The sequence below is a fragment of the Channa argus genome, chromosome 11 (genome assembly GCF_033026475.1).
Source record: "Channa argus isolate prfri chromosome 11, Channa argus male v1.0, whole genome shotgun sequence".
Lineage (NCBI taxonomy): Eukaryota > Metazoa > Chordata > Actinopteri > Anabantiformes > Channidae > Channa > Channa argus.
Window position 1 is genome coordinate 10,785,228 of NC_090207.1, and position 20,750 is coordinate 10,805,977.

Consider the following 20,750-nt stretch of genomic DNA (forward strand, 5'->3'; position numbering starts at 1 on the left):
TTTTGTATGGTTGATTGCTCTGTAAATGGATTATCATAGCCTTGTTTATCTATTTAAGTATTTGTTATTTGTAGCCTTAATATGAATAATTTAGGTATCTTAATTAGTGGATATCTGTGCTGAGCAGTGTATGGCAAATGAAGCAAGTTTCATGTCTCTGGGCATCTGTGCTCTTGGCTCAGAAGTCAAATCGGGAGGAACAATATTATGCTTAAGCAGCAGGTGTTCTTAGCACACCAAATTTATGATGAATCCAACATGCTTCAGGCTAGGGTTAGTATTTCTGTCTATCTTTCTTTCTTTCCTCTTTCTTTACCAATTGAATTAGCACCCTCTCTGCTCTGGGACCTACTGGTTTAGAAATTAAGGCGATTTTGAGTTTCTGGCCTTTGGGGCTAAAACAATTCTGGGTTTATTCCATGTTGCGTCTTCTGATGAACCGTGTGAAATATGCATAACCACAAATGTTCAGAGGGCAATATTTATCTATGTAACCCAAAGCTTTTTCTGTTAAATGTTGATAAGATGGGTGTCCAAAATCCCGGTTTCATCCCCTTTTGATGTCATTTGACAGTGAGCGTTCTTGATTTTCTCATGTACACTTGATGTTGTCGGTTAAGGCTTGCACCTCATTGACCTCTTCTCCTTCTTTTGTCCTTTTTATCTTTTCCTCCCTCTCAATCTACCACCCTCTCTTATTCCCTCCTTTCCAGTGCCCAGGCCTTACAGACCATGTTCCAGCTGATGACTCCCAAGCAGATGTTTGAGCACTTTCGGGGCTATGAGGAGGTTTCCCATATCAACTGGAATGAAGAGAAGGCTGCAGCTATACTAGAAGCCTGGCAGAGGAGATACTCTGAGGTAAGGGCCAGGGCACTGAGAAATGAGTGAGACAGAAACTGAAATCTAGAAAAGAGGACAAGGAAAAATAAAAGGCAAAAGAAAACTCTCCTAAATCCATTATAACCACATTGTAAATCACCGGCCGGATACAGGTGAACATGGAAAGGCCCCATCCAAAATCCGGGCCCCTGGTAGATACTACAACCACTGTTGGTGTGTGGTAAAGGACTAAAGCTTTCCTCTTACTACTCAGTAGAGAAGAGCAATAGAGCAACAGGGAGAAAATGTCTGGAATATATTAAGGGAGTGCTGGATATCTCTCTTTCTCTCTTTTCTCGTTCTCTTGCTCTCTTTCTCTTCCACATACTCATGTACAAACACATGCAAAGACACTCAAAAGGTCACATACAATCGCTTTCCCAGCTGTGGCCTCATTGGTGGCTCATGTGTGACATCATCTAGTCTTTGTTTTGGGGGCCCCAAACTTTGTTCGACATGGTTTGACTGTGTGTGTGTGTGTGTGTGTGTACAAGCATGTGAGTACAGGTGCATGTGCATGCCATTCATTTTGAGGTGCAGGAATCACTTATTAAATTAAAAAAGAGCTGTGATTGTTTATTCCAGTTCAGTGTTTTTATGAATGGAAATCACAAAAGAAGTTAAAGATGCCAAATAGTGCTAGTGTGTGTGTGTGTGTGTGTGTGTGTGTGTGTGTGTGTGTGTGTGTGTGTGTGTGTGTGTGTGTGGTGCATGTTTTATGCACAATTAGGCGTGTCTGCAAGAATACTATGTGCAGGCATGTCAGTATTTGCATGACACATGTGCGAGTTCACACTACGGTGTGTGTTTGTGTGTGTGTGAGCTAGTACGTGTTTCCTAATGTGTGTCAGCTAACATTGTTCCCCACTGAGCACTAACTGCAGTTCAATGTTGAAGCCAGCTGCTTCTCTGAGATAGTGAGAAAGGGAGAGGATGGCTCATGGTGCTATTCTCCCAAATACCTCCTATAGCGGAGACAGAGCTCTTTATTCAGGCCTCCAATTTCTTTTAAATGCACACCTGACTGTATACTAAATAAAGTGTAGTTTTGCTCTACTACACTTCTTTCCTGCAGGAATACACATTGATGGTGAAGAGAAATGTATTAAGTAGAGACCTGCACTGATACATATGTATGTTTGACTTTCTCTAGGCGGTACTGCAGAGTGTGACAGCAAATTCTTCTCAGAAGGTCTTGTCTTTCACCACCACCACTCTGGAAGATATTCTGAAGTCTTTTTCTGACATTAGTGTCATCCGTGTGGCCAGTGGATACCTGCTGATGGTAGGACTACAACCAGAAAAGAGACGTTTAGCGAGTGGAACATGGTTTTTAAATTACAAAATTTTCAATACATTTGGAAAATGACCAACATCTATGCTTGGATTGAAAAAGACAGAAGATGTATAGTAATCAGTTACAAGAGGAGGGAAGATGTTTTACTACCACTGACATGAAGCTAATTAATAAATTGATTACTTGTATTTTCCCAGCTGGCCTATGCATGTCTGACCATGCTGCGCTGGGACTGTGCCAAGTCTCAGGGGGCTGTAGGGCTGGCCGGGGTCCTGCTGGTGACACTGTCTGTGGCGGCTGGCCTGGGTCTCTGCTCTCTCCTGGGCATTTCCTTCAATGCTGCCACCACACAGGTAACACACACACACACATGCCACTAACAACTAAGGCCTGTCAGAAACACCTACAGACTGACACTCAAAAAAACACTGCAAGAACTGTTAAAATGCCTTTCTTATTAAGCATTATTATTCTAAATTACTACCTCATTATATGCAAATTCATGTGTTGTAAACATTAACACAAAAAAGAAAAATTATGGAGGAATTGGGAATATTCTATGTACAAGCCATGTCCCTCTTTGTAGCTCATGGAGTTTGTGTGCACGATACAGGTGCTACCCTTCTTGGCTCTGGGAGTTGGAGTAGATGATGTGTTTCTCCTCGCTCATGCCTTCAGTGAGACCGGACAGAACAAGAGGATCCCATTCGAGGTGAGGCAAACATCCCACACTCACCCGATTTTACTCACTCTTCACTTTATCTGCCCCTCTGCTGTCTTATCTCCTTTGTAGAGGAATGTGTGAAAGCCTGCCTCTGCTTGTGATGAAGCATTAAACAGCCCATGTGCCACACATCCAGCTCGCTTATCTAAGCAGCGCTCCATGTTAAAAGTGTTTGTCTCTGGCAAACGTTGCAGTTCTTTGTCGTCTTTTATGTTTGTTTTCAAATCTCATGTTTTGTCAGCAGATTATCAAGCAAACAACCTGATTTTCAGATTTATTTATTTTTTAGTCTGCTTCACACACTTGGATAAATATAAAGTTACTGTATTAAAAATAAACCGTTTTCACATACAATGTATATTCCTGCAGCATCATGTGTGTTTGTTTTTGTGGAGCAGGATAATTTTTCATCTCCACAGGGGGAAAACACAGGCATGTATTTGCTTGTTTTTGTTTTCCCCTGCTTTCCTCCTCTTGTCTTTATGCTTCCCTTATCCCCCAGCTTCCTTTGTGTGGCTGAGATGAAAACTAAACAGAGCTGAACCTGATCTCTCCTGTCTGACACACAGACACATAAAGATGCACACGCCTGCAAACACTCCCTGTGTGGTCCTGCACGTCCTCAATTTTTCACACAGTTCCCGCCAAACCTTCCAGGGGTGTGTGCTTTCATATAGGTGCTGTCTTTGTCAAAATAGTCAAAATAAAGTTGTTAAAATGAGCAGGTCAGCAGAGATTTCATTTAAAATTGATTTGCTTTCAGAGGCAGCAGGGAACTTTGTTCTTGCTGCGTTTACCTCCACTCTTCAAACGCTACACATGCCCAGGTGGATTATCTAAGCACTTCAGGGCTTCAAGAATTGTTGCAATCACTGTCATTCATATCAGTGTTACGATAATTGTACATAATCTCAAGTATTACACTTGTGCCTTCGGCTAAAATCTGATCAAAAGAGTTGAGTTTCATTGCGTCTCCTTTAATCTACCTATCTGTCTGTCTTTGACAGGACCGTACAGGGGAGTGTCTGAAGAGGACAGGGGCCAGCGTGGCTCTCACCTCCATAAGTAACGTCACCGCATTCTTCATGGCAGCCCTCATCCCCATTCCAGCGCTCAGGGCCTTTTCTCTACAGGTATGCCCTCCAGTGATTGTGTTTGTGTGTCCGTGAAAGAGTGAGGGTTCAGTCGTGTGGGGCCTCTCTCTCACTAATCGTCCCGTTCCAGTCCTCACTGGCTCCAGATTTCACTAGACCATTGTTTATTGATTTCATTCATCAAACTGGAAGTGTGTATGTTTATGTGTGTGTGAGGAGGAGTGTGTGTTTTGTTAAACCTCTTTAGTGGTGGGCACGGTGTATGTCCAGAGTGGGGAGTTGTAGTGTCTGTGTGGGAGATTTTAAATCCAGTTGTCTAGCTGTGTGTGTGTCTGAATGTGTGTCTTTGTGATTTGAGTGTGATTTGATTTTTGATTCAAAACCACGGCTGTGAGGACATTATGGCTTGTCCTCGCAACTTCAAGGGGGCATTTGAGGGTATGGACTTAAGGTTAGGGTTAGAGTGGGAATTTCAGCATGCCCATACATGTCCTCACAACTTCAGAAAGACAAGCATGTGTGTATGTGTAAAGGTGAGGGGATCCAGAGGAGAGCTCTGTCTTCTCCCTAACATCTGTCACAAATTATAAACGCCACTACAACAGTGAAAACTGGGACAGGAAAAAACATCTGTTAAACTGACAAAATGCCTCTGATAATAGTGAATTGTTAATTCATACAAACACTCCCTCATTCACAGTTATGCATACTGTAAAGATAAGATAAGCATGGATTTAACCTTTGAAAACTTATGTAATAAAGCTGAGTCCAGAGCATGAAAACAGAATATGAACAAGGTTGCACAGACTAAAGTAATAAGTGAGTGGGTTTAAAACTTTAACAAGTCTGGTAAAATTGGGGGGGGCTGAGCCAGGAAGGGCATCTAGCTTTAAAAAACCAACATGTGGAGCAGTGGTCCGCTGTGGTGACCCTAAAGTTTGGAATATGCTGAAAGGCAAAAAAAAAAATCATATTGTGACATATGTCATTAGTTTATTATAGTGTTATTTTGTTTTCAATAAACTAAATTCTGTCTCAGGAAAACATTTAAAGCTTACAAAGTTTGTTTGCTATTATTAGCAAAAATTCTAAATCAGGCTTTGTGGGGAAAAAAAAAACATTGGTTTAACAATTATTGTATACAATTCTTTTACTTATAATTATAACTCCAGGATTCAAACCCATGTATTTATCCTTTCTCGTTGCTCTATTATGTCTCTCATTCAATTCCTTCCAGAAACAGGAATTTATACCACATTACACAAAAACACACACTTGAACACACGGAGGACAGATGTGATGATAAATCTCTCCACTCTGGGGTCAACTAGCGGTCACTCTGTGTGTGTGTGTGTGTGGGCGGGGGCAGGGGCAAAGTCATGGTGTATGTGTCTGGATGTTAGTTGGCCAGTTGAGAATTAATTATTTTACTGTACGCACACTGTTTTTGTCCAACTTTAGTTTTCGCCCACATTGGTTCTTTCTCTTGTTGAGAGTTGAGTAGTGATTTGAGGAATGAGGGAGGCGAGGATGTGTAAGTGTGTGTCTGGTTGGTGTTAAGGTGTGGTTGAAGTAGGAAGCTGTATAGTTTTCTAAGCTGTATGTGCATTTTGTGTGTGTGTGTGTGTGTGTGTGTGTGTGTGAGTGAGTGACTGTGTAAGGGGTGTGTGTTGTCTGTACAGCCGCAGCGCCTGCTCATCACCTCATGTCCTGCGGGCCTCAGCTCCTTGGGTGGTCCAGAGTGCACAGGATTGTGTGTGTGCGTCGGTGTGAGTGTAAGTGTGTAGTGGTCTGGCAGCTACGCAAGATCCAGATTGTACTCTGGGCAGGGCCCCAACCTAACCCCAACCCCCACCCTCTGCTCCAGTGCACCACCTTCAAATACTTAACCACAACACTGTCCTGGCTTCTATTACACACAAACGCCTAAATTTTTGTCTGCACACTCTGTTTTTGTCTTGAAAGGAATTGAAAATGTGTTCAAATGCAGTTTTTCCATGGCACCAGCTTATTCTGATTCTGTTATTTGAAGGTATTTTTAAGGCTTCCCAGTGTTTGTTGTGTGTGTGTGTGTGTGTGTGTGTGTGTGTGTGTGTGTGTGTGTGTGTGTGTGTGTGTGTGTGTGTGTGTGTGTGTGTGTGTATTGTATTGTACTTGCTGTATTACCCTAGAATTTGAGCAGTTTCTCCATAAAACATTTTTTTCTTGCAGGCTGCAGTGGTTGTGGTGTTTAACTTTGCCATGGTGCTGCTCATCTTCCCGGCCATCCTCAGCATGGATCTCTACCGACGAGAAGACAGACGCTTCGACATTTTCTGCTGCTTCTACAGGTGTGCAGAAAAAACGTTTTATCTTTGATTAAAGTTTTTACTTTCCTGTTCATTCACTTTTTTATTTTTGTTTTCTTCTGATCTCTGACCCTACAATGAGAAACTTTATCACCCAGTTCTCTTCATCAGAATCCCCCCCACCCCAGTCAAAACCTAATTACGGCTTAAGTTTACTGTCTCTGTCTGGCTGCTTGGTTGTTTGAGTGTCTGTTTACCTGTCACAGTCTTTATTAAGACCAGTCTGCCTGCCAGTCTGGACATGCTCGCTGGCATGAGGATTGCACAGATGTGCGTACACACTATTACATTCCCTTTATGGGTCTCACCTCTATATTTCATCTTGTTGGCAGAGTGAAAGAGAAGGCTCACAATAGCATAGAGCTATTAAACGTTTTTTAGCAAAAATGTAGCCATAATTCTTTTCAAGATTTTTTTATTTGTATTTTTTTTCAAAATCTGATGATGGCTGTTTTAAAATGTCCCCCATTTTGCCCATGGTATTACAGTTTCCACTATCTTTTTCTCTTCAGCCCATGTGCCAATCGTGTGATCCAGATCGAGCCTCAAGTGTACTTGGATGGGGCAGATGGGAGTCGCTACAGTCCCCCCCCATCCTATCGCACCCCACCTCCCTCATATTGCACGCCTCCCCCGAGCTACGGCAGCCCCCCTCCCTCCTACAGCAGCCATGGTTTTGCTCAACAGACCCAAATCACCATGCAGTCCACAGTGCAGCTCAGGACAGAGTACGACCCCCGAACACAGGCCTTCTACACCACAGCTGAGCCCAGATCCCAGATCTCTGTTCAGCCCATTAACCCAGCTCCCACTAGAAACAATCCTAACAGTGATTATTACAGCAGCAATGCCAGTGGCAGCAGGAGCAACAGCAGCAATCACGGCAATCTTAACAACAACAACTGTGGCAGCCGAGGTAATGGAGGATCTCGAGGCTCTGCCAGCTTCTCCCATCATCACTCTGCACCTCCTCCTGCTGCACAGAGTGCTATTTCTGTTCCTCAGGGGGATGCAGCCTCATCGACAGGCCCGCACCCAGAGAACAACAGCTCCACAAGGGACCTGTTGTCGCAGTTTGGGGAAGCCTCATTGAGCCTGCGCTGCCTCGAACCTCCCTGCTCTCGCTGGACCCTCGCCTCGTTTGCGGAGAAGCACTACGCTCCGTTTCTTCTGCAACCCACAACCAAGGTGATTTTTATTTTGTTTCAGTAAGTGCTTATAGAAAAGTAAATGGAGAATGAGAGCGGGAAAAGCCTCTGTGTGTAAGGTAAGTGTGTCTGTGGTGACTCACAGTGGTGATAATTTGAATAGGAGTGAGTAGTAGGAGGAAATCGGGGGTGGAGGTTGTGGTCATGTCCTATCCAAGTCACTTACAAGTACACACACACAGTCTGACCTCAGTCTCGTGGGTGGCCTGTCCTCTCAGAGCCTTCCAGAACTGAAATCATCTGGTGGCCTGTACTTGACATTATTAGAAAATCTTGGACTTTTCATCACACTGTCAAATGTTTCTTCTTATTACCAAATCAGTTCAAGAACTACTCTCATGACTTGATCCAACACTCTCCTTATTGCCGAATGACCTAAAAGTAAAACTCTTTTTTTTTTTTTTTTTTTTTTTTTTTTACAATCTGTTACTTATTTTCTTTTTTCTTTTTTTCTTTTTTCTTTTTTTTTTTTGAGGGAGGTCATGATGAGCAGGCGGTTTACATTATCTAATGACTTTATTTGGAGTTAAAACAAAAATCAATGGACTCAAGATTTTAGGAATGGTTGGTAAACCTCATTGCATTGTGAGGCTGTTTGGTCAAAGTTCAATCAGAAAGTCAGCCCGTTAACTCCAATGGATGTTTACAACAGATAGAAATTTGACTGTTTATTCTGTCTTTCAAATACCTTGTGCTGACCCTAAAGTTTATTTAAAACCTGTCAGTCATCTGACTGGTCGTGTTTCTTAACCTGTCAGAAATCTTTTCCAGCCTTTCTGTTGTAGAAAATGTCTACTTCGTTCTATTTTAAATGTGCACCATCATTGCTTTGGGGTGTTTTCTGAGCAATTCCTCCTCTTTGGAAATATGCTTTGGCCTCACTTCTTGCTGTGAATTGTTTAATAAAACTGCATCTTCTTCTGTTTCCAGATGGTTGTTATTATGCTGTTCCTCTGCCTGCTGGGAGTCAGTTTATACGGGACCACACAGGTGAAGGATGGCCTGGAGCTTACGGACATTGTGCCCAGAGAAACCAGCGAGTATGACTTCATTGGTGCCCAGTTCAAGTTCTTCTCCTTCTACAACATGTATGTGGTGACGCAGCAGGCTGATTATGCCCACAACCAGCCTCTGCTGCACGAACTCCACCAGAGGTTCCACTCTGTCCGCTACGTGCTGAAAGAGGACAACAGACAGTTGCCTCGCATGTGGCTTCAGTATTTCAGGGACTGGCTGCAAGGTAAAATTAAGCGTAATATATTAAATTTACAATTGCGACCAGATCCAAATTGAATTTGGTCACACCTTTTGTCAGTTTTTCACAATAAAGTCAGGTGTAGCAATATAATTCAGTGTTTAACCACTTAAATTGTACCCTGTTACTGAAGTCAGAGACAATTTAGTTATTAATACTGCTTTTAACATCAATACTTGGGATAGTTTAGGCATGGGAATAATTTGCTTTCTCATGAAACAGTTTTGAGGTCATTATTTTCCTTTGTGTTTTGACATTATCCTGCAGGACACAAGATGTTGGAAAAGAGTTCAGAAGTAGGTGGGATTACAAAATGGACACTGACAGTAGCTGATTAAAATCACTTGTGTCTTCCATAAGTGGGGCTGATGGAGGATGATGAATTGGGAGGCCATATTTTGATACTTGGTCTTAAGCAACATGCAGTATGATAGACCCTTTGGCAGAAGACGTTAGCAGTGCAAACTGATACTCCTATGCAGTATAGATGCTCCATGCTGCTTTTTAAAAATGTATTACTCAAATATGTGGCATATATCACTACACTACTTTGTGGACCCATGAAATAATTTTTCATGATGGAGGGATTTATTTTGCTGGGAAACTTTGCTGGCTCTATACCTAGAACTGACAGCTCCTGTGAATTGCAAAAGTGCCACTGAACAAGAATATTGCCTTCCAAAATGGTTCATTTTCAGTAAGGAAGCGCACTCGCTGACTTTCCCCCAGCGATAAAACACATTGTGTGAGTCACACAGTGTGTGAGCTGGCTGGGAACCACACAGAGAGCGTGTGGGTGAGAGAGAGAGAGAACTGTGTCTGATATTGCTCTCTGCAATGGTGGGACAAATTGGAGCCAGACAGGCCAAGGAACGAGACCCAAAACAACATCTCCCACAGACGGACCACAGCATGGGCCTTGGGGGAGAGCCGAGAGGAGGGGAGTGATCCACATATGGATTAGAGAGTAGTATGGAAGAGGAGACACATGTTACTGATATATTCCCTAATGATTGCTTTGAATCAAAAGCAGTGGATTTTAAGCTTTTGAAGTCTTGTTTGGTGGTTGAGAATAGAACAGAGTTATCATATTAAATCAGTCAAACTCATTTTAGGGTTAAGGTTAAGCTGAAGTACATTGTCTTGTACTGTGCTGGGATATTATGTGTTGTGATTTCTTGTGAGGTTGGCTTCAGAGACGTGTTGCAGAGGAAGAATGACTATAACGGGCCTCATAACCTTTTCATTCACAACATCCACATCTAACATATCTGTCCCCTTGTGGTTTCCCGCAGGTCTCCAGCAAGCTTTCGACAAGGACTGGGAGGCCGGCCGCATCACTCTCAACAACTACAGGAATGGCTCTGATGATGGTGTCTTGGCATACAAGCTTTTGGTGCAGACTGGACGCAGTGACAAGCCTACTAACCTCAACCAGGTATGTGGAAGTTTTAGGCCCAGTTTAGTAAATTCAACAGTTAAAAATAATTCCAAGTGAAGGTGAGAGGAAGTATACACTGACTGTATTTGGATGGAGAGTATACAGAGACCCTGCGGTGCCAGACCCGTTTTTTTCTTTTGTATGTATATCTGTGTTTTGTTACATGTGATTGGGATTAGAAGAGCCACACCCAGCTTAAGAACGCTCATTCTCTCTCTCTGTCTTCGTCTTCTTCCTGTGATGACTTTGCCGGGCCTAGGAATTTAAGGCTCTTGCTGGGGCTGTAGCCCGTCTCTGAAAAAGCTATTAACTCTTCATTTAAGTCCTTTGTTCCAATTGGCAGTTCTGTCCCTGCGTGACAAACACATGGATGCAGCACTTTGACTGTGTGATGCTTAAGACCCTGGTTTGATAATCAGGCTGCCAGTTTTCTGTGGAGCTCCTGGCATTCCACTGTAGCAAAAAAACGATGAAAGTAAGAATAAAACAGTGTTTATGTTAACTATCTGATAAATTCTAGTCAGGTTATTGATGGGAGCCTTGTCTCCATTGGAGCTGGTGAGCAGCTGAGGTCTCAGAAGGAGGCCCAAAAAGTAACTTGTTGTAAGATAACATCAGGTCTCTTCTATGTCAACAGAAAGATGCTATAAAGCAAGTTGATAATGAAAAGGAGTGGGAGAGAATGAGGAGGAAATGAGAAGGAAGATTGTGTTTGTTGAGCTAAGGAAACTTGCTCAGTTTCCACAGGGCATTGCATGCTGTTTTTAGTTTGGTGCCACCTTCAAAAAACAACATACATGATGCATGGCTGCATTCTTTGGCAATAAGAGCAAAAACAGAAGATAAGGAACTGGAGACATCTGAAAACAAAATTCTTGGCCAGGATTTAAGCAAACATGAAGTGCAAAACAAGCGATGTCCTTCAGATCCTTTTCCTCAAAGGTAATTGTTAATAAAACCCCTTTCACCTTACACGTTTAGCTGTTTGTTGTGTTTTGTTTTTTTTTACTAGTTGAGCTCCACTGCAGTAGGACACTACTCTTCCCATCCCTTCCACTAGTTATCAGGAAGCAAAGGCAGGCCTGGTGTGCAACTCTGTGACATCACTTCTGTGTCTGTGAGGAAAGTGTATTTACTGTGAGGCGTGAGGGCTGCCAGCAGAGCTGCCTGAGCTTCCTGTGCCAGCTTGAAGACATGCAGTTGTTGCATATCCCGTTGTTAAAATTCAATCCAGATTCCGTGGAATCCGGCTCCCTCTCTCACTGTCTCACTCTGCTTCACTCTACTCTTGCTCTCTCTCTGTCTCTTCCTTCCACAGTTTCCCTCCCTCTGTGCTTCACTGCTATGTCCTCATTCATTGATTGGAGATGAAACTCATAGTTTCATTGAGGTAGCTCTGTGTGCGTGTTTTGAGAGTGTAATCTGCCTTTGTCTGTTGTGTGTGTGTAGCTACAACAGTAGCTGGTTTTTGTGTCTCAAAATAAGGTCCAGATCTTTTACAATTCGGGCAAATTGCAAAGCTAGATGTTTTATTTTGATATGCCACTTCACGGATCTGTGCAGAGGTGTTCTGCCTTTGATCTGCCGTAACAACTTTTCTCTCTGTACTTTGCGACCATTCGTTCCTTATTGCTTTGCCTCGAGTCATATGGAGCTGGTTGTCTGTGTTAGTGTGTGTGATTGAGTTTGTGGTTTAAATAAAAAGGCAACAAAATCATAAAGCTTTGGAGCATGAATGCAGAAGGAGATGGGTATGGAGAGAAAAAGGAGTTGGAATGTTTGGAAGTGCTAACACTATCAAGAGCTCTTTTTTTTTTTTTTTTTTTTTTTTTTTTTTTTAGGGCTGGGTTTTTCTGTGGCGCCGGGCATTCTGGGTACCCGTAGGGGTCAGGGGAAGCAAGTGTGAGCAACATTTGTACAGATGCTGTGTTATTTTTATAGCTCTACTCCATTTGCAGGGTGGCATTTCCTTCAGTGTTAACAACCAGGTTAACTGCACACAGACGCACTCAGGGACTCCAGCCAATTTTTTTATTGTTACGCTAACTCAAGCAATTTTTCTCTCCCCACCCTTGGAAAAAAAAATTCCCCTGTTCCTTCTTCATCTACCTAATTCCATGAGCTGAGTTTCACCCCCAAAGCTCTCGCTGCCTCCGTAAGGAAGGGATTTATGATTCCTAGAAGGGAGAGTGGCAGAGCGGTGTGCAGTAATGGTTTTACCTCTTAGGAGGTAGCAATGCTAGTGTACACGCCTGAGCTTCCACATGGGAGGGCGAAAGTGAGTAAGACAGCTTTCTTGTCTACCTACTGACCACAGCCATCACTGCAAATGACTGAAACAGAGCTTGGAAACAGACAGAAAGAATCAGCAAGGGTTCCTTCTGACTCATAGTGGTTGGAAGTCAGGACAATCTACGGGCAAACAGAGACTTTTCAGGTTTTATTATCTATCACCCAGTGCTACAACTACAGTGTAAGGGAATTTCATTCAATAGCTATAGAATTAAAGGGCAGCTTCTCAGGGTTGGGAATATATATGAATGGTATTAAACTTGCTTCTAGCTGAAAAATTCTTGGGTTCAGATTATGATGATCTGGACGAATTCTGGTGGAGCAGGACAACCATAAATACAACCTGTATAGATGACATCATTTGAGCTCCCCCAGATGATGATGATGATGATGATGGCAGTGGATGGTTGGAAAAAAATGTGATTACAATACAGAAAAAGTTATTTCTGTTCATCACGAGGTGAACATTAGAGGGAATGCACCTAATTTCATGGCACTTATCCATTTGTTCTGATTGTACCACAAAATTGAGTTTCATTGCACTTGTGATTAGGTCAAAAGAACACCAAAGACAGCGGAATTTATCTTCTGAGCACTATGAATGTCTGTACAAGATTTAATGGCAGTCCAGTCAATTGTTGGAAAAATATTGTATTTGGACCCAAGTGATGGACCAAAAGAAAAACAGACATTGCTAAATACCAATAATATTGTTGATATCGTGTTCACTGATATAACCCACTTGATATTCTATACAGCCTTTAAGAAACAATACTGTAACCAAACTGTTAGATGATATCCACTCATAACAAATGTCAATGCATTGGTACATTTAGAATTAAGAAGGTTTGGTGGAACATCCAGCAGCTGCTTCTTGACAGAAAAGCGCTGCAAGGCCTCCTTCAGAGATTTATTCAGAGCGGTCTGGGCCTGAGGTTGGCTAGCCAATATCTACTGTATGTAAAGGGAGAAGCTTATTCAACATTTTCCATGTTTTAATGTGGCATGATAATTCTGGGAAGCTGTGATGAAAAGTACGGGAATTTTCAAAAAGCAACCAGTGTTTGACTTGTTGATTTTTCTTTGGTTGGAAAGAGAGAGAAACTAATATTTGACCCTTATTTTGAAAGCTGCTCCGTTCTCTTGCACTCGTGCATGTGTATAAATAAGCTTTTCTGTGGTCAGCTCACCTGCACAATGTTTTGGTTCCACATGTCTAATTTCCACAATACGATCTCATGTCCAATGTATACATAACAGACGCAGTTTTATTTCCTTAACAAGCCCCACCAGTTTTCCAATTGCCAATTATTACATTTTAAAATTTCAGAATTTGGCATGCTTCTGTATAAATGTGAATGACTTAATTTAACCCTCTGAAATGCATTCCATTATGTATCTGAAGGCTGCATTTTAAGAAAATAACGCTTAATTGTCTACATTAGCGATTATGGTATGCTTATTAATTTACCTCCTCTCTCCTCATTGTAGCTGACTCGTCAGAGACTTGTAGATGCAGATGGGATCATCAATCCTGGAGCTTTCTACATCTACTTAACTGCCTGGGTCAGCAATGATCCTGTGGCATATGCTGCCTCTCAGGCCAACATTCGTCCGCACCCTCCTGAGTGGCTCCACGACCGTACCGACTCCATGCCCGAGACACGCCTCAGCAGTAAGTCAGCAAGCCCTAACTTTTTAAGTAAACATGGTCCAAATGAGAACGGATCCAGCAATAATGTTGCTGGATCCAACAAATGAAGCATTGCAGAAACTTAAATTGTTGAATTTCATACTTGCTACACGGTGGAGTTGAACAAATTGCATTTACTGAATGCTTCTGTGGAGCTCATTGTGATTTCTTTTAGGTTCCATAAGGCAGCCACTACTTGTGTGCAGTGTTTACCTCTTGTGGTTTGAGTTATTGCTCTGGGGCTGCTGCTTAGGTTTAAGTGAGGTATTAGACTTTACTATACCTCAGCCGTGTGTGTGTGGGTGTGGGTGTGTGTGTGTGTGAGCTCAGGTTGCAAGGCTGAGGACCAAATCATAGCTCACTGTGGTTCATCTAATGGTGCCTGTGGTGAATGCTGTAATCCTAACACACACACACACACACACACACTTTAATAAAACTCAGTGACCCCAAACAACACAAGCACGCTGTTCTCATTTACCTACCACACAGACACACAGACTGTAACTCACATAAAAATTACAGTTGTGTTGTTTTGAGTCTACCCTGTGATTTGGTACAAGTCAGGAAGTCCTCCACAGGGGAGGACAGTGATTGGATAACAAGAAAAGACTGGGTTTGGATGAAAAGCACAATTGGATAACAAGCAGGAAGTCATGGATGAATATAAGCAGCATAAAGTGCTTGTCTGTGTGGGAGCCCCTGAGAGCCGATCTGTGTTGGCCAAAAGCCTGCTGAACGTGTAATGGAAATGTAAAGTGTATATTGTATATATTGACTAAACTGTGTTAGTCAGTATATATATTAATCAAGTGCTTCTGTCTGACCTATTTTTTACAAGATCGATTTTTCTGCCATATTAGTAAATCTTTTATTAATTGAGTGAATTATGTATAAATGTACTCTTTAGCAAGCACGAAAGATGACTTTATGGCAGTGTGACTGTCAGGTATGCATGTTGCATCTATATTATCCTTTATGTGGCGAAGCTAAGTTTAGGGTGTAGTAATGGTGGCGATTCTGACATTGTAATTACCGTGAATCAGAGTTTAGCTTTGACACTCTGCTGTGTCTGGAACTGATAGGCCTTCATTAGCCAGGCTGGGCCACAGACCGGCTGGGTTTGAGCCACTCCCCGTGTGTCTGTGTGTGTGTGTGCGTGTATGTGTGTGTGTGCCCACAGATGTAGCGACTCCTGGAACAAAATGGATTAGGGAGGGAAGCCTTGATGTTGGTGGTTTGGCCAAATAATTTGAAATTATTTCTGCAGACTCGGTATATAATCCGAAAACAATGTTACTTCAATTGAAAAGACAAATATCATCTGCAAATGTCATTGTTGCCATTTTCACTTTATTTTCTTTACAGAATATTAGTCAATAATCTGTTTCTTTGAATTTAAAAGTATATTAGACTCAGTGGGTTTAGTTTTTAACATCCTCTAAACTAACTTCTCGTCTTAATGTCTCTTTATCCAGTCCCGGCTGCTGAGCCCATCGAATACGCACAGTTCCCCTTCTACCTCAACGGGCTCCGGGAGACACCACAGTTTGTGGAGGCCATTGAAAGTGTGAGGGCTATTTGCAGCAGCTACAGTCGGCAAGGCCTGCCCTCCTACCCCAACGGCTACCCTTTCCTGTTCTGGGAACAGTATGTTAGTCTGCGCCACTGGCTGCTGTTGTCCATTAGCGTCGTGCTCGCCTGCACCTTTCTGGTCTGTGCCCTCTTTTTGCTCAACCCATGGACTGCCGGCATCATAGTGAGTGTTGACACATTAATACTGTTGATAATGGGTAGAAAAACATGTATGCCTGTATGGCCACTATATACTTTAACTAGAAAGTACAGGAAATGTCATATTTCTGTTGATGCCCACATGCGTGCTCCCTCTTGGTTGCATCCTATCAAAGGAGGAGGATGAAAATAACATCCTGCTCCTTTGATAGTTTCATATACAGAAGGAATCACCAACTTTTGTGCCTGCTGTCCATCCCTTTATTTCCTGGTTTTTATGTGTGGTCCAAAAGGCATCTGAGAGATGAGGCGGAAAGGAGCAGGGGCTGCTGTGTGTTATTCTAGCCCCACTCACCAGTGTTTATCTTGTGCTGTTTTGTTAGGCCCAGTCTGTTTAGTCTAGTCCAACACTCCCAGACAACGGTGCTGAAATGAATGGGGAGAGGACACAAAGTTGCTCAAGGAACTTGCTCCCACTCTTTTACTCTATAAAAAGTTTTTTTTTCATGTTCCACAACTCTCTACTCTTCTCACAAAAGGAGGTTCCAACAATACACACACACATGCATTCACATACACTGATGGGTGCGTGTGCGCGCACGCACACACACACACAAAGATGTATATATTTGCACGCTCACACAATGTGAACATGTAAACATGCAGGTACATAATTCATACAGAAACACGTAAGCAGAGTGCTCTGGTTTTTCTCTCTGGTATGTTGTATTTTACAACAGGCAGTTGCCAGGCCACCTGAGGGGGGTAGGAGGGGACCTCATGTTCATCCTTAAGGCTTTAGTAAAAAAGGTGTCACATTTAACCATTTGCTCTGTCCATGACCAGAGCACTACCAGCTGCATAAACCCTTTTAAAGCCTCATAGGTATACCAAAATCCATCCTCACCACACAGTCTGGTGTGGTCTTCTTTAAACCCTGTGTCTTGCGTTTCGATTTAGAAAGATTGTTTCTAATTCACTTGATCATGATTACTCTTCCCATTTGGCATCAGAAGCAGTCTAAAACACAATTACTGTAGAGTGATGATTTGTGATCTGGCCTTGCTTCCTGCCCATGCACACGAGCAACAGTATGTATAGTTTTTATCTGTGGGAACCTGTGAGAAGTCCTTAATTTGGTCTGAGTTGCCTGTTACAGGTATGTCTAAAAGAGCAATCTCTGCTAAGATCAATAATGAAATAAAAAATAGTTAGGAGAACTTAAATGTCCTAAAAGTCTGTGGCCATGGACAAAGGTTTCCTCTAAATATTTGTATTTATTTAGGACAGTGGACAGTCATAGACTGCACCAGAATTAAGTTGGGAATCTGAATTTCATCTTCAACACATCCACAAAATCCAGTAATATATAAATAAATATCAGACATGAATCAGTCAAAAATAAAACTAACAAAAATAAAATTCTTAAATTAAGAGAACTCTCATGATCACCCAAGATAGACGTGAGGCATACACCATACTATATCATACAAATAACATGCAGACACTCCGCATGCACATACTGGGTCTTTTCTCACTTGTATATGTATCCACACATATAAACATACACACATCTCCCTCCTCTGCCGACCTCAACCCTCTTCAAAGGATTTGGGCCCCAAGTAACTTGATACCTGTCAGCTGATAATGACATTTACTCTCAGCTACCCACCACACACATACACACATTTCACCCACATGTATGGTCCGTTACTGCTGAACACATCTCAAAGATCACTTACACATATACTCATGTATTGTCACCGCTAATACGTCTTGTATGCATTCAAAGTCCAGGCCAAAAGTTAATTCACACAGCACATGTGGTGAACAATAGTTTATTAAAGAATAGAGATGAGCATTGTTTCAATATACAGTCATTTGACCCACAAAGCCATTTTCTCATCATTTTGGATAAAAGATATTACTATATTTTTATATATTTTATTTCAAACACAGAAGAAAGAAGCACTATTTCTTGAAATTGTACAAACTTAATCTTTGTACAGATTACCTACGCAAATTTATGTATTTTGTATTTAAAATAATGCACATAAACTCAACCTGTTCTGTCATGTTTTTTCAGTTAATGATTAAAGACACTTTCTCTTCTTGTAACAAAAACTCCTCATTTCCTTTTCAGGTTCTGGTATTGTCTCTCATGACAGTGGAGCTGTTTGGCTTCATGGGGCTGATGGGAATCAAGCTGAGTGCTGTCCCCGTGGTCATTCTCATTGCCTCTGTCGGCATTGGAGTGGAGTTCACTGTCCATGTGGCCCTGGTAGGAATACACACAATGACTAGAATACAGTAAAATAAAACGGGTCAACGTGTAACTAAAATTAAGTCATTTATATTAACTAGTAGAATATTATTAGTTAACAGTATTTTTTTTTTGCTTTTTGATTCTTTGAACTACTTAAGAATTTGTGTGTTTTGTGTGTGTGTGTGTGTGTGTGTGTGTGTGTGTGTGTGTATGTGTGTTAAAGGCATTCCTGACAGCCATAGGGGATCGTCACAAGCGGGCAGTGCTGGCGTTGGAGCACATGTTTGCACCAGTGCTCGATGGAGCCTTTTCCACCTTATTAGGCGTTCTAATGCTGGCAGGTTCTGAGTTTGACTTTATTGTAAGGTGAGTACAAAATGTAATTATTATTATATAAGGCTACACTTACATAAGCATGCTGATTTGGTCTTAGTAGGGTTATTGTGTGGCGCCTGTGTGGTATTAGTAGACCGTTGAGACCATGCCTCAATCTGCATGTCACAGGAATCCACCTGAGACACTAATCATGCATGAAGGCTGCTATCTTCCTCTGTTCCCTCACTTAATCTCTTTCTTGTCTTCTACCCGCATTCCACCGCCCCTCTTCTATAAACGTCATCTCTTTTCCAGCTACCATTGACATTCTTGTATAGCTTTTTCTATTTTTTGTGGCTTGATTTGTAAGGAACTTAATAAACAAGACCTTTATCTTTCTCCACGCTTTTCTCTCTTTGTATCTTTTTTTTCATCCTTCTCCTTCCTGTTAATGTCTGTCATGACTGACATTTTAGGGGGAAGCCAGGGTAAAGATGCAGAGGCTAAGGTCAGAAGGGGAGGTATTAAAGGAGTAGTTGGAAAGCCAGTTGGAAAGCCAGAAGAGTGCAAAAAAAGGTGAGGGAGAGAGAGCAGGAAAGTGTTTTAGCTTTTAGAAGTCTCCCTTAATTAGTTCTGATTCCGATTCTGATTCTTCTGATTCTGATTTAACTGCCCTCATATGGCAAGGAGTAAGAGGGTGGGGGCAAGAAGGCAGATGTGGAAAGACAGGAGAAGTGGAAATTAAACTGACACACAGGGGACTCTGTGTTGGTGGCTCCTTTTGGTCTCTTTACCGTCTGACAGAAGAGTGGCAGCCAGCTGCCCCATAAGGGAGGAAAATGTGTGCTTCTGTAAATTGCTGAGCATAGAATACTATGACAGGTTTCCACTGAGTTCAGTGAATGGTTATAAAACGGCTACATATGCACACATGGTAGACATATAACTTGTTTACTCTTGTCTGTTTTTAAAAAAGGCAGCACTTAAGTCCTTGTGATCTGAAAGAACAAAAACTGTGTCATGTGTCCGCGCAAGCATGCACACTCTCATAACAATCACACACAGTTGGCCTCATATACACACACCCCAACTTGCTCCCTGACCCTGTAATCATGGGGGTCAATGGTGGTGTGCCTGCCAGCAAGAAAACACACATATACACACATTCAAGTGAGACACATGCAAACAGACACACGTATAAACACAGAGAGCTCTACAGACCTTCCCTCCTCACCATCAGGGGTGAGTTCTGGTTTCTGGCTCAGTCTTGGGCCTCCATTTAAAGGTTCTGCTGTTGTCTGAGCAAACAAAGTAAGGCCCCAAGATGGTGCAATAACAACAGGACTAGGTTGTGTTTTTCTGCTTGCGTGAAATGGAAAAAAAAAAAGTTTCTTCGTCAAGACAATGATTTTGAAATAAATATATGGTTATTATAGGTTTCTATTGATGCCCACTGCTTCCTCCCTTAAAATATTATCAGGAAAAATGTACATCCCAGGACATGTGAAGAAAATAAGAACTTGACAGAATAGACCTAATATACTTGTAATTTTATTGAATAATATTTAAGATATACTAATTCAGTTTTATAGAAAAAATAAGAGTACATGACTTTGTTTGGAATAGCAGTTTCAGTCACCAGCACTTCCAAATTGTCATTAACGCAACATGATATGTATATCTGTCATTCTGTTTAATAGTCTGCACAGTTTGTCTTGTGATAGGGACCAGTAATCTTCACTTGTGGGTGTTCTTCTGCTGTGTGCCTTTCTTCCTGCACACACACTAACATTTATAAAAAAATACAGAGAGATTAGTTATGCACACACACACACACAATGTATAGTTGTATTGTCTTGAGTCAGGCAAAGGGGTTAACTGTTCATATGGTTTATCAGTGTGTCCATGATAACCTGAGAACTTCCACTGGAGAACTAAGTGAGGAGGAAAGCCTTCACTAATGAACAGAGCTGTTTGGGAATGGGAGGGGATGAGGGGTGGGAGGGGGGGTTAGAGTGGAGATTGGGGAGTCTTACCTGATCCATTGGAGATTTAATTAGACGAAGGGGATTGTGGAGTGGCCGGGAATTTCACAGGGGCTTAGCTGGAAAGAAGGGAGAGAAAAGCGGGGCAAAAAAGAGAGAAAACGAAATAAAAGAGAGGGAGAGAGGCCAGGGAGGGGTGGAACTCTGAGGGTCCCC

At 42.0% G+C, this 20,750-nt stretch overlaps 1 protein-coding gene across 4 annotated transcripts in view; it reads left to right on the forward strand.

Annotated features, from left to right (window-relative positions):
• ptch1 (patched 1) overlaps positions 1–20,750 on the forward strand; it is a 45,957-nt gene that overhangs the window by 20,454 nt on the left and 4,753 nt on the right. For all 4 annotated transcript variants that reach the window (XR_010915565.1, XM_067521451.1, XM_067521450.1 and 1 more), the window contains exons 8-20: positions 714–861; positions 2,036–2,167; positions 2,377–2,532; positions 2,793–2,891; positions 3,911–4,036; positions 6,209–6,327; positions 6,858–7,533; positions 8,484–8,793; positions 10,104–10,246; positions 14,033–14,216; positions 15,713–15,993; positions 18,112–18,249; positions 18,458–18,600. Coding sequence is in view for 3 of the 4 variants with exons in the window: in XM_067521451.1 (XP_067377552.1) it covers positions 714–861; positions 2,036–2,167; positions 2,377–2,532; positions 2,793–2,891; positions 3,911–4,036; positions 6,209–6,327; positions 6,858–7,533; positions 8,484–8,793; positions 10,104–10,246; positions 14,033–14,216; positions 15,713–15,993; positions 18,112–18,249; positions 18,458–18,600 (2,655 nt within the window). In the remaining variant the exon portion in view is untranslated. The remainder of the gene's footprint in view (positions 1–713; positions 862–2,035; positions 2,168–2,376; positions 2,533–2,792; positions 2,892–3,910; positions 4,037–6,208; positions 6,328–6,857; positions 7,534–8,483; positions 8,794–10,103; positions 10,247–14,032; positions 14,217–15,712; positions 15,994–18,111; positions 18,250–18,457; positions 18,601–20,750) is intronic.